Here is an 18,462-nt window from a genome sequence, read left to right as displayed (position 1 = left end):
TGTGGGTGTATCATGCTAATGCTCATAAACCATGAAACTATGGTAGGTACCAAAGATGTGCCTGTGACGCTAAAGTGAAATTTACAAAAAGAAATTTTCAATGTAAAATTTGTTTTGAAAGTATCATGGTCCTCTTTGAAATACTAGCAATATTCAGTTTTAACTAAGGGAAGGAGTGGACTGCCTGACACAGTAGGGGAAATACTGGCAAGGAGGGTGGAGATTCAGGTTTAATTTCAAGTCTGGGTTCTTCCTTAACTGTCCAGACAGTTGTGATTTGCTTAAATCTCTTAAACCTCTGATTCCGTTTCCTGAAGTGTACTCAACAATAGCCTACATTTAAAAATAATGAGTAGACCTTAAATTACAAGTAGAAACTCAAAGAACCAAAAGAGCAAAGATACTATTGAAAAAGAAGAGATAGGAGAATTAGCTTATCAGATATCAAGCATTATATAAGCTATTAAGACACTGTAGCTTGAAGAGGGATGGACAAAGAGACCAGTGGAACAGAATAGAGATCCTAGAAACAAATCTATAGTGGTATGGAAACTTGATTTATAACTGAACAGGCATTACTGACCCACAAATGATGCCACAACAATAGTTCTTCACAATGAAAACAATGAAATATTTTGTTTCACAAGAAAAGAATACAAAAAATAAATTCCACGTGATACTATAGAACATTCTGAAAACAATGTAGGAGAATATCTTTATGACTTCAGAGTTAGAAGGACTATTTAAAAAGACAACAAATGGTTGTTTGCTTATAAAAGCCAGAAAGGAAATGATTAAAAAGCTCACATGACTCTAATTTATCAAAAAAATCAGATGGGATTTAACAAATGAGCATGATTGCTGAATCATTATATTGATGTTTCTTTTAGTCTCCGTGTCTTGAAGCAGCTAGAAGGAAAAACTTAAAATTGTGGAATTGTAACCCATACCGACTTTGAGATCTATTTTACAACTAATTGTTGTGATGTGCTTTGAAATGTATTGCTTTTTTTGTATATATGTTATTTTTTCCACAATTGAAAAAGAAGATCAGGAAGTAAAAAAGTCAAATCAAAAACTGGAAGAAGGTATTTGTAATTTGTAACATACGCAACTGACAAAGGATTAGTATCCAAAATATAAAAAAAAACTCCCACAAATCAATAAGGAAATGATAACCTAATAGCAAAAATCATGAACAGATACTTCAAAAAAGATGAAATTCAAATGGCCAATATATTTATGTAAAGATGTGTAACTTTATTTGCAGCAAGAGAAATACAAACTAAAATCACCATGAGATATCACTGTATTTCCACCACAAGCATTGATGAAGCTGTAGAGCTTTCAAATCACTTATATACTCTTGAATGGGGGGTAAATTAGTACAACCACTTTGGAAAACAATTGGCATTACTTAGTAAAGTTGAAGATGCTCATAATTCAATGACCCAGCAAGGAATTACTCAGGTGTACCCAGGAGAAAATCTTCCAGATTCTAAAAATATACAAAGTAGCACTGTTTGTTGCAAAAACCAACCCCCAAAACAAACAAACAAACAAAAAACAAATAAGGAACATTATTCCTTCTCATACTGGAAGGAATAGAATGGGATGGAGGGCAAATGAGGATTTCAAAGGTGAAGGTCATGTTCTTCTTCTTGAACTCAGGGATGAGCATACAGCTCATGTATCATTTTAATACCAAATATATTATATAAATACTCATTTAAATCTATTTAATAAATTCTAAAAATAGCCCTTATAAAAAACAAATAAATGCTATATTCTGACCTCAGTGGATTAATCTAAACCTCCTTGGACACTGTGAAGGGAATTCTGGTCCAAAGCATAGGCTCTTTCTACTGACCTCAAATGCTGTAACATTTTGGGAAAAGGACCTATAAATGTCTGAGCTTCAGAAACTACCCATTTCAATCTTGACCATTATTTTAGAAATAGTGCTGATCACTTAGAGATCAAGGTGTCTATAATGGCTGATTTAGGTAGATGAAACATAATCACTTGAGATCAATTATGAATGCTTATTCTCTAAATATTTTTCTGCATATTATTTGGAGGAAAATTGTGCTGAGTACATAAGGCCAAGCCAGATATTAGACAGGATCAGTGATTAGGATAAAGGAATACAACAAGACAATGGGCCTTTAATGATCATTACTCTCATAATAAACTTACACATCAACTGGAAAAGGATGGGAAGAGGGCATGAGAGAGCAGGTCTGAGTGGGTGCTTCTGAAATGTTTAGGAAACAGTCACAGATGGAAATTAGCATGGAACATTTCAAGCGCTCAAAGGGACCCTAGGAGCCTTCTAGTTCCTGCCCTTCATTTTACAAAAAAGAAAAGGTCACATAGCTCATCGGTGGGATTACAATCAACATGTTCATGGTTTTATTTTAATCAGATGGAAACTATTCTGTTGCTATAGTTTTTATGTAATTAATCTATTTACACAATCCAGTCTATATATTTAAGTCATTTGAATAATCTGAAGAATAGTGACTCTTCTTATATAACATATATATGGTTTGCCAGTTTCAGAATTACAGTATAACAAAGTGAAATATTTAAACCATCTAGAATGTGATTTAATCTTTCTCCAGTTGTGGAGGAACTCTGAATCTCACATGCTTCAGTCATCACTATTAGTATCTTTTAGTATTTTACTGTCAATAATTATTGACAAAGAATTCATCTCAAAGCCTTGTAGATTAGTAAAACAATCTTCATTCATTACTGCACATTTTCAAAGCAGTTCTACACTAACAGCTCATTGAAAATCATAAAGAGCAGTAAGCTAGTTTGGGTAGAAAATATTATTTCCATTTTACTTAGGAGAATTCAGGTAAGGGATTGACTAAAGACATGCATATTAGGGTTAATGAAATTATTTTTTTATTATTTTTATTTTCAGTTTAGGTTCTATCATTAACTCTTCTGGAGTATGAGAGAAATCTTTTATTTCCTTCATATGTAGAAGTCAGTAACAATGTAATATAGTGAAGACTGATGACTCATTTTTAATGATTCTGTAAGATTTTGAAAATGAAAATGACCAGTAAGCAAATATTGATTATTGTGGTACTCTGTCTAGTCCACATGAAATCAGATTCCTTCATTATTCTTACTTCTAGAAAAGACAGTTAAATTAGCCTATATTTTACACATGCTTAAGATGAAAAGTCTGCAATACAAATTAAGCCCATACCTGTGTAGCTTCTAAGATAAAGTCTTGAATTATAAGTTTTTCCTCATTTGAAAGACATTTCTGTTCTTCAGCCATAAGAGTGACCTTAAAGCTCTCACAATTTATGGGTTCATCTTTATTTGGCCAGTAAACAAATTCATCTTCTGCCTGGAGGATTGAAATCAGAAGATTCTGGATTTTAATAACATAATTAATAGGTCAGATGGCAAAATGAAATTAATTGGCTGCCTCAGAAAATTCAACTCAAATTTTTCTTTGTGTCCCAGCATTTACTATTAGAAGCTTCCTGGTGCCTTAAATTAGAGTGATGTACAGAACAAAATATTACATTTAAGAATCCGAACCAGGGCTTCATTTTTTTATTGACTTGGTTTATCAACAACAATGGTAAACTTGTTGCTTCTATAACTGATAACTGAGTACAGACCATTTAATGATTCTAAGGAAACACAGCAATTTCCTGCCTCATGTGAAACGATCAGTATACTTTATGGATGAGCCTCAAGTTTAAATATATATATGCAAACCCTAAATGAAGTATAGTTTTCCTTACTTCTGGAGAATGTAGTATTCCTGCTTTTTTAACATAAAAACTTCTTCACATACTAGAAGTTCACTGTGTTCTCAAATGAATCTTTTTTTTAAATGTGTTTCTAAGGATCTTTTTAAACTGGGGGGACTCTCCAAATATCACTAAGTTGTCATTTTTTTAATAATGTAAACAGAAACATGTGGCACTGACTTCATTTATGGTTGAAATCTTAATTTTTTTAAGCAGGGTCATAAAATACTTTAAGTTAATTTTCACTGACTTTCACGAAGTCATTCAGCAGTTTTAGACCTTGGAGACTGTGTAGCTAAAACAAGCCCAAACAGTGAAGAAGGTAAGTTTCCAGTGATATTAGCTCCTCAGTTGGGAAAAAAAAATTACTTTGCTGATATTCCAGAATCTGGCTATAGATTATCTTGTGACCTGACAAATTCACTGTAAAAAAAAAGTGTTAAAAGAGACCTAAGGGACTTACCATGTTTTGACCATCAGGAAGCATAACCACAAGCTGGGCGTTATGGTCCCATATCATCCTCCAGAAATCCTTGATGGTGTGGAGAAGGGGATGCTGGGTGATGATGAATTCATTGCTCTGATAATAACCCTTCAAAACCAAGCATAAGAGAAAGCTTTTCTGCTCTGCCATATAAGTCTAAACATTCAGAAAAACATTGACAATTTAATTCATCTTTAATCAAACTTAGTCCTTTTTTTTCTTATTGGGACTATAAATAATAAAGTGATTATTATTATTAATAATCACTGGGCACTTTCTATATGCCAGGTATAGTGCTAAGAGTTTTCTTCCCCTAAGTCATTTATTCCTCACAATAATGCTCAGAGATAGGAACTGTGTTCCTCATTTTACAGATAATTAAACTAAGGCTTAAGAAGTTAAATGCTATGCTCAAGTTTATACAGGGATCATCTCTAGAAGTAGATTTACCAAAATGGCTTATGGAAAAGGTCACCTACACTAGATAGAATGGATAGCCATATGAGAGTGTACTTGGTCCCAAAGGCAGAGTACCAAGTTTCAGACCTCTCTGCAGGGTCTGGTGTTTGACATCCTGGCTGCCTCTGAAAGATGCCACGAGATTTTTTTTTACTTAAAAAAATACTTTTATTATAAATAGTGAACAGACACACAAACATTCTTGACATGGTTATAATCAGTGGCTCACAATATCATCACATAGTTGTGTATTCATCACCATGATCATTTTTTTTGAACATTTGCATCAGTGAGAGCTACTTCTAATCAAAAAGCTACTTTTAATTAAAGCAGAACCTGCACCCAACAGAAGCACCATCCTTGGTGGGCCAAACAAAGCCCTGCTCCTATAAGGAATGATGCCAGCAGAAATTGTGTTTTCAAACTGTGAGAGCTGCAACTTTCAACAGAAAAAAACTGAAATATCTCTTCAAATAATGGATTACATTTTGTAGGAACTACTGGGTAATTCTGATATTCTACAGTAAGTTACCAATTAGAAATTGGGTCATTTTTATATTTGCACTTTACACAAAACACATTTTGCTTCTATACAAGTTATTTCAATCTCAAAGATAAATTCTTTTTGGGTGCTATGAGACTAATCATGATTTCATCCTAGTTTTATAACCTTTATTGCTTTAGGGACTCTCAAATCCGATTCCTATGCCCCATGAGCTCATCTGAAGTGTGGCATGCATTCAGGCACCACCACCAGATATCACTCTCTTCCCGTATGGATATTTCTCAATATTTCTTTGCTAGATAAATGGAACAGAAGTTTTAGCTTAGGAATTAGGACTCTCACCTGAAACCAAGCTTTATGATTGCTTAACCTGAAATATAATGAAGGTTGCATAACAGCTACTAAAGCACCTATCTCTCTCACGGAAAACTTAAATGGCAGGACAAATTAATTATACTTTTAGAAATCCAGTCTCCTAATGAACTGACTTTTCAGGGTGGGGCTCTGCTGCAAAAGATGGCAGGGTCAGTTGGCAGTGTCAGTGAGACTGGGTTTTGCAGAAGCTGCTGTATCCTGGGCCCTGTTCAGGGTTCTGCCTCTTTAAAGAGGAGAATGGAGCCTCTTAGGTGGGTGAGTGTTTTTGTATCTACTCATGTTTCTTGAATGGTGGGTTTGGGTCCCTGCATCTACTTATCTGTTGTGCTTGTGTTAGTGACAGTACCAAGTACATATAAAACACCAGAAGATGCTGTCATTCTATTTGCTGCTGTGGACTTATTTCCACCAAGGAATGCTGTAGTTAACAGTCACTGCTCCAGGAAACCCACTCTGGTTTTGGTTATCGAAACACTGGCTGGAAGGCAGTCTGAGTGACTCCTCTGACTTACCATGATATAGGAGGCATTGATGTAGTCTGTGCCTTCCCCACTCGGGCATGAAATGCCAACTCTTGATCTTTCCACTGCAAAACAGAATATTCTTTGTCAATAACCCTGCTCACAGCACTGATTCTCCCACCCCACCCCCCACTGCAAAACACAGCTGCATTTCTTAAGGTGAGTATCCTTGATCTTTAACTAATTTTCTACATTTTTTTAGAAGAGACCTCAAGGGAGTATGGTTCTTTTAGATAATTATATTACACATACTGAGACATAACTAGAAAAAGCTATATAGTATTTCTTCCAAGATGTACAAATATAGCCAAATTCCTTAAAAAGCTTTTATTTTTTTAAAAAAGGACACTTTATTCACAATTCAACATAACCTACCAGGGATGATGGAAGAAGTTCTGTTCTTCTCCCTATTGCACTGCTTTAGTGCTGTAGAATAGTCACTCTGCTGTATATTTGACTGACTCAGGAGCTGGGAAAAGAAAGTCAAGAAAAAATACAGGTTATTTCATTAAGCCACTTAAAGAGACTCCCCTACACACACACACACACACACACACACACATACATACACACGCACACACACTGATACTGACCAAAAAATGTATCTTATTTGTTTTCCAAGAATTCCTTGAACTAAGCCTTGTTTTAGCACACTTTCTTGTATATCTACATTCTACACTGGACTGAAAAACATAGAGAAGTCTCTTTAGTTTGACTTTCAGGGTTGAGAGGCTCTTCCCTGTGACTCCCTCTTTAGATGTCTACACTCCATTTCCTCTCCTTAAATCGCACAGTGCAGTTTGGAGGTATACTGCATGATATTAGGGATAAAAAAGTGGAGTCGGATGAAATCTTTCAAATGCCTTGACCACATACAATTCAAAATAAAGAAATTGTAGAACACAAAATAAATATAATAAAAGTTAAGGAAATTCCTGATTTTTCCTATGATAATTATTTTGATGTTTTTGAAAATGTCAAATATCTTTTCAAAACATTTTTTAATTTTAAAGGTTCTCCTATTCTGTTGGTACCCCAAGCTTGTGCTTTGACTAACGAGTGGTTAATCAACATACATAAAATCTAGACCTGAAATTAAATGTGAGTAAAAAAAAAAAAACAATTTGAGTGAGAGATTACTATGTGGCAGACCCTATGAAAACCATTTTAAATACACTTTCTCTTTTAAATATCATGACCCCATGGAGGTAGGTTCTATTGTTGTCTGCCATTCCAGGGATAAGAATGAGATTTGGAGGGACCAGGAAACAGCCTGTGTCAGAGACAGGATTCAGATCTGGCCCAGCTAACTCTGCTTCCAAATTATTATTTAATGGACTTGGATAGACTTAAACTTGCTTTGATGAATTCATCCATTTATATCATCATTTTAGATTGAGGACCACCTGAATCTGTTAACTTTTTTACATGCTTCTATTAGCAAAAAATGTCTTTGAAAATGCACTATTTTTTTCTTAATTAAAAAAGTCACAGGTTTACAGAAAAATCATGTAGAAGTACACAGTTCCCATATACCCCCCTCACACAGTTTTTCCTGTTATTAATACTTTGCATTAATATGGTAATTTTGTTACAATTGATGAAACAATATTATTATAATTATACTATTACTCTGGTTCATAGGTTATATTAGGGTTCACTGTGTTGTAGAGTTATATGGTTCTCTAAAATTTTTTATTTTTGCGACATACATACAACCTAAAATTTCCCATTTTAATTACTTTCAAATATACAATTCAGTGGTATTAATTCCATTCACAATGTTGTGCTATTATCCTCACCACTTATTACCTAAATTTTTATGTAATTCCAAATAGAAACTCCATACTAATTAAGCATTAATTCCCCATTATCTTACCCTACCCAGGACTCCTTGTAAAACGTGTTCGGGTTTCTGCTCTATAAATTTGTGTATGATAGCAATTTTATATAAGTGAACTCATACAATATTTGTCCTTTCGTATCTGGCTTATTTCACCCAACATAATGTCCTCAAGGTTCATCCATGTTGACTCATGTATCAGAATGCCATTCTTTGTTTCTGGCTGAATAATATTCCATGGTATGTGTATACCACATTTTGTTTATCCATTCATCTACTGAAGGACACCTAAGGTTTTTCTGCCTTTGGCAATTGTGACTAATCTCATTATGAACATCCATTTGCAAATATCTGTTCAAGTTCCTGCTTAACAATTATTCTGGGTGCATACATGGAAGTGGTATGGCTGGATCATATGGTAATTCTATACTTAACTTTCTGAGGAACCAATAAACTTGTTTTCCACAGTGGCTGTACCACTTTACATTCCAACCAACCAACAGTGAGCAAGTGTTCCTATTTCTCCACATGCTCTCCAACACTTACTATTTTCTGTTTGTTTGTTTTTTCATGGGCAAGCACTGGGAATCGAACCCGGGTCTCTGGCATGGCAGGTGAGAACTTTGCCTGCTGAGCCACCATGGCCTGCCCTATTTTCTGTTATTTTAATAGCAGCCATTCTAGTGGGCGTGAATTGTTATCTCAATGAGGCTGACTTGCATTTCCCTAATGGCTAATGATTTAAGCATCTTCTTCATACTTATTGGCCATTTATATATCTTCCTTGGAGAAATGTCTATTTAAATCTTTCTCTCATTTTAAACTGGGCTGTTTGTCTTTTTGTTGAGTTAGAGGATTTCTTTATATGTTCCAGATATTAAGCTCTTATTGGATATGTGGTTTCCAAATATTGTCTCCATTCTGTAGGTTGTTTTTTCAATTTCATGATAAAGCCTTCTGACTCTTTCATTTAAAATTTGATGAGGTCCAATTTATTTATTTATTTTTTATTGTTTGAACCAACAAAAGAGGAGCAATCTAATATTTCATAAAACGACATGCAATTGTGAATTCTTCAAAATTCTCTACAATTTACTATTGTATTAAATTCGGTTAAGGGTTAGCAAAGTTTTTTTGTGAAAGGCTGGATAATAAATACTTATACTTTGTGGTCATGGTTTTTGTTGTAACTATTCAAAATGCAGTTATACTGCAAAATCAGCCATAGACAGTAAATAATAAATGGGTAGAGCTGTGTTCCATTAAAAATATACTTACAAAAAAAATTAGATAATAAAAGGCAATATATTCATTCATTTATTCAGTCAGCAAATGCTTAGTCAGTACCCAAAAAGCTCAGCCTTCATGATGTGACAATGAGCAAGACTGACAAGTTTACTGCCTTTGTAGAACTGTAGAGGCTATGAATCACAATTAGCTAACCTAGCTCTCTACGGAATGCTTCTGATGAATTGTGGAAGCTAGTGTTTGAAGGCTGTCTTCTAAATCTACAGTAAAACCATGTGTATCTGTCTCTTGGGAACAATGAAATTATCTAAAATTGAGAGTGTCGATAAACTGTTGACTTTGGACATTATACATGATGCCCAATGAATGGAGGTGACTGAAGGATGCACTGATTGGGAAATAGATTGGCAAACAATGGTGTATATATATGATTGAATACTGTACTGCTATGAAAAGGAACGAAGTCGTGAGGCATGCAACGTTGTGAACGAACCTGTGGGAAATTTGGTGAGGCAAAAATAAGCCAGAAACAAAAGAGCAAATATTGTATGGTTTCATATAGAAAATACTTATAAGAAAACAAGGGCCTAGATTGTAAGTTCATACAGTAGTCAAATTTAGTCTGGAGTAGTAATTGTTATTTGTGGATTCTGATAGGCTGAAAACTCTGGAAGAGTTACTTCCAGAGGACCTTTTTTGTTGCTCAGATGTGACCTCTCTCTCTCTAAGCCCAACTCTGCAAGTGAAATCATTGTCCTTTCCAGGTACATGACAAATAGGAGTGAAAGTCTCCCTGGCGGTGTGGGATCTCCCAGGGATGAGTCTGGCCCTGGCACGTGGGATCAACAATGTCATATTCATATATGTATAGCCTGGAATTTAGAGATAAGAATGAAGTTGATCAAGTTGGACTTCAGAATACAAGGGTAAGGAAGACATGTCCATATTTTAGAACCTCATCTACTCTTTGAGACCAGAGGGAAAAAGCTTCATTTTGTCCAGAACCTAAATTTTCTGTAGCACATAATCTAACTCAACCTGACTGGAGAGATCATTTAAACAATCCAAACACAGGGAGCCCAGAATAAGAATGAGGGGCTTTAACCCTGTATAGCCTAATGTAATGCCTGGATACATCCCAGAGTATATTACGCAGATAATTAAAAAGTATTGGCAAAGTCCCTTGAGGGATGGGGGAAAAATAATGGAAGTATTAAAATTTACCACCAGGGAAATCCCTGATACTGTGTCAAACTTTAGGGACACCCAAATTAATAGGCCAAGCCCTTGATCTTGAGGCTTGCTCTTGTGAAGCTTGCATAAATAGCAGAGAAGCTTAGCCTACCTGCAGGTATGTCTAAGAGTTACTTCCAGAGGACCTTTTTTGTTGCTCAGATGTGACCTCTCTCTCTAAGTCCAACTCTGCAAGTGAAATCATTGTCCTTTCCAGGTACATGACAAATAGGAGTGAAAGTCTCCCTGGCGGTGTGGGATTTCCCAGGGATGAGTCTGGCCCTGGCACGTGGGATCAACAATGTCATCCTGACCAAATCAGGGAAAAGAAGTGTGACAAATAAGGTATCCGTGGCTGAAAGAGTTCAAATAGAATTGAGAAGCTACTCTGGAGGTCACTCTTTTGCGCGCTTCACTTAGACATTGCTATCTATCATAGTTTGCCAAACCCCAACCAAAGCCATTCCTGCCAATCCTAAAGAACACCTAGGGCATTATATAAGATTCTACAAAGGTTCCACACACTATGGTAACTTTCCAAAAACCTACAACCTCTAGATGGGCCCCTGGACCAGATAAGCCCTGAAATGCAGAGGGGCCATCCTCTCCAGAACATCAACTAGTTCCATCCCCTATCCCATATTATTGACATCCCCTTTCAACATGAAAAAGTTAGAATGGGCATAGCCCAAATACCCCTAAAGAGTGGGAGAAAGATCAAAGTTATATAGAGAAGGTAGGGTTTAACAAATGAGTATGATTGCTGGATCATTATATTGATATTTCTTTTAGTCACCAGTATCTTAGAGTAGTTAGAAGTAAAAACCTAAAATTGTGGAATTGTAATCCATATCAAACTCTGAAATCTGTTCTACAACTAAAGGTGATGTGCTTTGAAATGTATTGCTTTTTTGTGTGCATGTTATTTTTTTTTTTTAAAGTCTATTATGATAAAAGCACAGCTATACGTTGATATTGTGATCACTGACTGCACACTTTGGATGATCACATGCTATGTGAATATATAATATATATCAACAAAATATAAACAATTAAAATGCCCATATGTAAAGACAGTGTCCATAATGTTATCAAATGTACTTTATATAAAGATTCACAAGAACTCAATCTCTAAATTTCCTAGCAATTCATTGCATTGCTGTTCCTGAGTCAGTATGTTTTCCCATTCTTTGATTTTTTAAAGAAATTTTAAAAAAATACAGAAATGCAAAGCATTGCTAAAACAAACATCTAAATTTCTACCACTCAGAATGAACAAATGTTAACCTTTTCTCATATTTGCTTCAAAAGATTGTTTGTTTGCTTGTTTTCTAAAGAGAACACCTCGCACATTACAGATAGGACTGAGATGCCCTCTGACCATCTCCTGTAGTCTCATTTCTGTTCAAGGTAACCACTGTCAAGAATTTGGTGTGTTATTTACCAGTGTATTTTTTATGGTTTTCTAATACACATATTAATGAATTCTAGAAAATTTTATAGTTATGTATTTTTTTCTCAATTTGCCAAACTATATTCATCATTCTAAACTTGCTTTTCATTCAGCCTACCTTTTCTGAGCTCTACCAACTTATCTCTCTATCAAGCTTAATTATATTTTATTCATTTCTTCTGTAATTTAGTATTCCATTATATGAATAATCTACATTTTATTTAGTTATACCTCAACTAGTGAATGTTTGGGTTATTTCCATTTTTTTTAAATTTCAAAGTTCACAGCAGCAAATATCCATTCTATATTTCTTATTGTACACACAAGCAAGGGTTTCTATAGAGAATTTAAGGACCATCACTGTTTAATATTTAATAGTCTGACAAGTGAAAAATGGTGTATAAAAGTTTTGATTTGTCTTTCTTTACCTTGTGAATTTCAGGGTTTATTAGACATACAGATTTCTTCTTTGATGATTGCTTTTCACATTTCTACTTCATTATTATTTATTAATTTGTAGGAATTTTTGATGTTTTGAATATAAATCTACAGCTCATTAAAAAAAATCACAAATGTCTTTGTTCTCTTTAATCACACACACATTTAACTGTCAATTTGTTTAATTTTGGACTTCCACAATTTATGTTCTTTTAAGGAGTGCTTCTCTATCCTGAAGTCATCAAAAGATATCTTCCAATATTTTCTTATAATAGCTATGGAGTTTTGTTTTACCTTTAGGTTTTGTGCTGGTTTGAAACTCGTAATTACCCCAGAATAGCTATAACATTTTAATCCTAATCCAATTTTGTGGGGTCAGACCTTTTGTAGGGTGGGACCTCTTGATTAGATTGTTTCCGTACAGATATGACGCACCCAACAGTGGGTGTGACCTCTTGATTAGATGGAGAAGTGACCCTGCCCATTGAAGGTAGGTCTTAATTGGTTTAGTGGCATCCTTTAAAAGGGGAAACATTTTGGAGAAAGTTCAGACACAGACGTCTGGAGATGCCTGGAGACAGACAGTTCAGAGACTAAGCTACTGGAAACTAAGAGCTGAAAGCAACGAAACCTAGGAGCAAAGGGCCAGCAGAGTGGCCATGTGTCTTCCCTTGTGACAGAGAAACCAAGTATCCTCTTGTTGGGGCCTTACTTTGGATATTTTTATGGCCATTGAACTGTAAACTTGCAAGCTAATAAATCCCCTTTGTGAAAGCCACACCATTTCTGATATATTGCATTCTGGCAGCATTAGCAAACAGAAACAGGTACGTAATCCATCTTGAATATGTTTAAGTTTTTGATGTGTGATAAGAATCTAATTTTACTGTTTTCCATATAGAAATCTCTCCAGTGTCATTTATTGCTTAGTCCTTTCCTCACTAATTTGTAATGTCTGTATCCACAAAACAGAGTTTTGCATGTGCATGATTCCCCTGGTTGATTTATTTTTCTGCTTCAATGATTAATGAGTCTTCCATACATAGTACAACAAATTTCTATTCCTTATCTTTTCCTCTTTGATATTACTTTGGATGTTTTAGAGTCTTTAATTTTCCATATTAATTTTAAAATTCGATCTTTATTTCTTTGAAAAATTCTGCTAGGAATTTGATTGGTACTGTGTTAAGATTTTTATATTTAGTTCAAAGAGAATCAATATCTTAACAAAATTTCCATTTGTGAACATTGTATCTATTTATTTGGGCTTAATTTTATGCCCTTCAATTTAGTTCTATAATCTGGAATCATATTGCACATTTTGTTAAGTTTACTTTTTTTGAAATCATAGAGTTTTTGATGCTGTTTTTTGTTGTTGATTTGGCATTTTGTTCTAATATATTTTCTGATCATTCATAGCTAAATAATATTGATCTTTATATATATTTTTTGAATCCTAATATGAGTTGAACTCTAAACATCAATATTTTCACTTTTGTTTCTCTTGGTGTTTTATGTAGACAATCATATCATCTGTAAATACTTTTCTAACTTTATACATTTTATTTTATTTTCTTGTTCAAATTGATTTGCAGTATAATGTTGGATAACTGTGTCAATACCTGGCATTCTTTGTCTTTTTTTGAATATAATATGAAAATTTCTAAGCTTAGTTTTTACATATGATGTTTATTGTAGTCTTATAGTAGGTGCCTTCTATAAGTTTACGGAAGTTTCCCTTTATTTCTAGTTTGCTAAGAGTTTTTGCATGAATGGTATTGAATTTAATGGGTTACTTTTTTCTACACCTATTGAGAGGATCATACACTTTCTATACTAAATATGTTCAGGTTTTCTAATGTTAAATCAACATTCTTGGAATAAATTCTACTTGTCAAGATAATTAAAAAAAATACACTGCTGGGTTTGAATTGTTGATATTTTAAATAGGATTTTAGCATTTAAGTTCATGAATGAGACTGGCCTGTAGTTTTCTTTTCTTGTATTCTCTTTTGTACAGTTTTGATATTAAAGTTATTTTTGTCTAGTAAAATACGTATGTTAGCTTTCCACTTGTAATCCTTAAATGGATTTTCTATCCCTTAAAAGTCTGTTAAAAATCAACCTTAAATTCTTCTGACCCTGCTCATTTTTGAAGTGAGAGTTTTGGTAATTAATTCAATTTCTTTTATGGTTACTGGTTTAGTCAAATTTTCTATTTCATTTTTAGTGTATTTTAAATTATATTTTTCCTAAAATTGTTCATTTCATGTATGCTTTCAAATTTACTGTAACAGATATGTTCAAAGTACTCTTTTATGTTTAGAAAAACATCTCTAAAATATTTGTAATTTTATCTCTTTTTAAATTTTAATGTTATTTATTTGTGCATTCTCTATGATACTTTCTTCTTCCTTTTCTTTGTGGACTGGCCATTCATTCATTAATTGTATTTTTTCTTAGAGAATCTTTTCAGAGTCTTCTTAATTGAGATACCCCACTCCTTTAGCTCTCTTATCTGGATCCCATTGCTTCAAGTTACCACTTTAAGTGGATCACTCCCAAATTCATTTCTCCAGGTCTGACCTGTTTCTTGAACTTGATACCTATACATACAACCACTGACTACACATCTTTACTGGGAATCCTAGGAAGTATCTCAAAATTAGGTATGTTCAGAAGTAATCTGTTCATCTTCTCCACTACACCCCATAAGCGTGCTCCTCTCCTTCCTGCGCCCTCAATCCAATCAATGATATCAACATCGTCCAGGCTGAGCAAGACAGACACTGAGTAGTTATGCTGTCTCTTTTCTCTTTTCACTGCTGTGTCCATTCAATTACCAAACCTGTGTTCCATTCCTCCCTGATGAGTTGTACCCCTTACCCGTTCTCCTACAACACTCTGTTCTGTCCTGTCCTGTAATGGCACTTTGCATATTGTTTTGCATCTGTCTGTTTTCTTACTCTGCATCCTACTAGAGTGTAAATAACATGAGAGTAGGGAAGTGGCACCAGGTATACTCTTTCTTTCTTTCTTTTTTTTTTACTTAATTTTTGTATCCTAGCACCAATTACAAAGCCTGGTACCTAGTTTAGGTGTCTGATATGTATTTGATAAATAGACAAGCTATTTAATTCATGGGGAATTTTATATGGATAAACTTGAATGATTTTTTTTATAGGCTACTGAATGCATAACATATCAATGTTTCCCTTTCTATGATGTAAACAGGGATAGAGACAGATCTCTCTCTTTTTAATTGGATTCTGACCTTACATTCCGTATTTCAGTTTCAATCCCGTGTTGTATACTTTAAGGCCTATCAATTCTTTTATGCTATTGCATAGGAGGTTGATCATATTTAAATGAGAATTTTATTGATAATGGGTAACATTTTTTTCTTTCTATTAACGGAAAAGCTATTCTAACTACCCAATGTTACTATTTTACATTTCATTATTACCTGTTTCTGAGCTTGAACTATTTTTCTTTTTCCCCATAAAGTTGTCCTTTATGACTCAGATAAGCTTGGTTGAGTACAAAATTTAAGTATTCCTGACAGGAGCTTTCTACTCTCAGCATTCACCCTCAATCTTTCTTTTTCTCCTCCCAAAGCACAAAAGATGGTGACTAAGGTGAAGGCAAAGGTCATAGGGATTTTATAGTGATTAACAGCCATTGTGTTGTAGGCTAAGGGACATAGAAAAAAAGTGCAATCTTGAGGGGTGCTAACTTTCCTGGTTTTCCAGAGTATTCCAAATCCTTTCTAGCTATTCCTTTTCAGAAATTGGACTTGTTTCTCTGGGAATTCTGGGAAGTGAGAGGTTAGTACGGGAATAATGTGGAGCAAATAGCATAACTCCTATTCCTCTGGAAAGCCATGACTCTGCAAATACCCCGAGCCAGTTGGCAGGTGTGGCAACACCTGCTTTCTGAATTCTTTGCTTAGCCGATTTCTGGAAGTCAGAGAGCTAGCATTGTGGGATGCACAATGTTGAACAAAATATGCTCTCCTCTCTAGTTCAGTGCTCTGTAACATGGTGAGTGGGAGAAACTGAGGTTGAAGAAGCTATTGTTCTAGTGTGGCCTGCTCAAGTCCAAGGGTTTCAAGTGAGACATAGATTTTTCCAAAGAGCAGCACAAACAGCTTGAGCCACAGCACTCACAGTAAGTGGTCTGGTTTTTTTCAAAGTAAAAAAGAACACTTATGTAGTTTGTATTATAAATCCTGCCTGTTCATTCCGTTATGCTCTGTGCCCTCCTTTCCTGGACCAAGTTTGCATTTATAAAAGTTAGACTAGGGTTTTGGAGAACTTTTCCTCTCAAAATTAAGGTCCTCCTTGAAATGTACCGTGTGGCTTTGTTACCTATCATAAAGAATAAGGTAGTTCAAATACAAAGCCATTGTGCCAACAAAGCTCTCAACCCATCCTCATGGCCTTGGAGACTCAATTGAGAGGGTGTGGGAACATTCAATTCTATGGGACATCCAAGAGGTTTCCAAGAGAACTTACCTTGAATTGCTTCTCTAGCTTTGTTTTGCCTGTTGGTCCAGGAATGAGGAGAGCATTAACATAAGCATGAATATGACTGTCTGGCACCTCAGTTTCTTTACTAAGTATGGCTTCAACCAGGGCATCATGAATGAAGATATATTGTTCCTGGCAAAACAATGACAATAAGGAACATTACTTTAAGTTATCTTCGTGTTTTCTTTATACATATCTAGGTACAAAAGTAGTACTTTCCATTACCAGGCAATGAGGGTTCTACAAAATAGGAGATAAGACACAAAGAATTGCTTACCATACCTGTCAAAAAGATAGAAGAAAGGAGACAGTCGAGGGATAGCACAACCTCTTCTAATCCCTCACCTCTTAATTTAATGTGTACTGATTTATCTGGTGGAGGCAGGAAGGTTTGGGGAGGCAAAGCAATGACGTCAATGCCCATCTTTCAAATCCCTGACCCAGTTTCACATTTGCACATGGATTTCCTGACTTCTATACTTCTGATGAATTTTCCACTTCTGTCAAACTCCAAATCTCCTTTTACCGGCCATTTGCAGCCTAACTCATTTTTATACATTGTTTTCAATAGGTCTTTTCTTTTTTTGACATATCGGACTCTTGCCTTGTCTTATTTATTTAGAATGGTCAATTTCTTAAGGGCATGGTGGTTTGGTTTGTTTGTAAGCTCACTCTGCACCAAGTAGCGTGCTGCATAAATACTATGCAGTAATAAAGATTTATCACCTGAATGACATAAAACAACTCTGTAGACTCAGAATGAATATTATTTAGCTCTGTCCGCTGTTCCACTTGGGTGATAAGGACCACAGAAACTTTATATTATAAAGAAGACTTCAGGCTTGAGATTCATTCTAGGCCAGAAAGCACATAAAAATGCCTGTGATGCCAGAGACCTAGGTTCGATTCCTCAAGCCTGCCCAGGCCAAAAAAAAAAAAAAAAGCCTGTGGATAAGACAAGCTGATGAGATATCAGACCATACATTTCAGATTACTTTTAAGCCATCATCTATAGTTTTTATATTCAATTTACATTTATTTAGACACAGTGAAAATAAAATAAAGATTTGCACACTTTGCCCTTTGTCATATATGGAAAAGCTGCTATGGGCCTAAACAGGGAAATAATTTGAGTATAATTCACACTTTGTTAAGCAAAAAAAAAGAATCCATTCATTGACTACATATACAAAAAACACATGAAGTTTTTGCTAGCAAGGATGAGTACTGACTATTTACTTACTCCTTTTCTGTTCTTCTTTGTGACCAATATAATTTTAAAAATATTTCCCATTTGGTGACAAAACTGGCTTATTTGTATATGCCTGGAAATAAAACTCTGGTCTATCCTACATTGGCATTTTAGTGGCATTTCCAACCCTTAGGTGAATAAATGTATCCTTTTTATCATACCTCAGTTTGCACCAAATAATTTCTTTGTGAACGAATGTGTTTTAAGAAGCCAAATATGTTGACAGTCCCTTCGTGCTGAATTTGTTGCAACATACTGTCTAACACAATATACGTGCCTGTTCTTCCAACGCCAGCACTGAAGAAAGTACAAAGAAAAAAAAAGT

General features: G+C 34.8%; 1 protein-coding gene across 4 annotated transcripts in view; it reads right to left on the bottom strand.

Moving 5' to 3' along the window:
* Positions 1-18,462, bottom strand: part of PTPRZ1 (protein tyrosine phosphatase receptor type Z1) — a 220,614-nt gene that overhangs the window by 3,719 nt on the left and 198,433 nt on the right. For all 4 annotated transcript variants that reach the window (XM_077118719.1, XM_077118786.1, XM_077118848.1 and 1 more), the window contains 6 exons: positions 18,299-18,434; positions 16,871-17,017; positions 6,514-6,607; positions 6,130-6,203; positions 4,258-4,386; positions 3,233-3,379 (listed from right to left, as the gene is read on the bottom strand). In XM_077118719.1, coding sequence (XP_076974834.1) covers positions 3,233-3,379; positions 4,258-4,386; positions 6,130-6,203; positions 6,514-6,607; positions 16,871-17,017; positions 18,299-18,434 — 727 coding nt within the window. The remainder of the gene's footprint in view (positions 1-3,232; positions 3,380-4,257; positions 4,387-6,129; positions 6,204-6,513; positions 6,608-16,870; positions 17,018-18,298; positions 18,435-18,462) is intronic.

This window comes from Tamandua tetradactyla, chromosome 1 (genome assembly GCF_023851605.1).
Source record: "Tamandua tetradactyla isolate mTamTet1 chromosome 1, mTamTet1.pri, whole genome shotgun sequence".
Taxonomy (NCBI): domain Eukaryota; kingdom Metazoa; phylum Chordata; class Mammalia; order Pilosa; family Myrmecophagidae; genus Tamandua; species Tamandua tetradactyla.
Note: the sequence above shows the minus strand (reverse complement) of the source record. Positions and strands in the feature narration are given on the sequence as shown.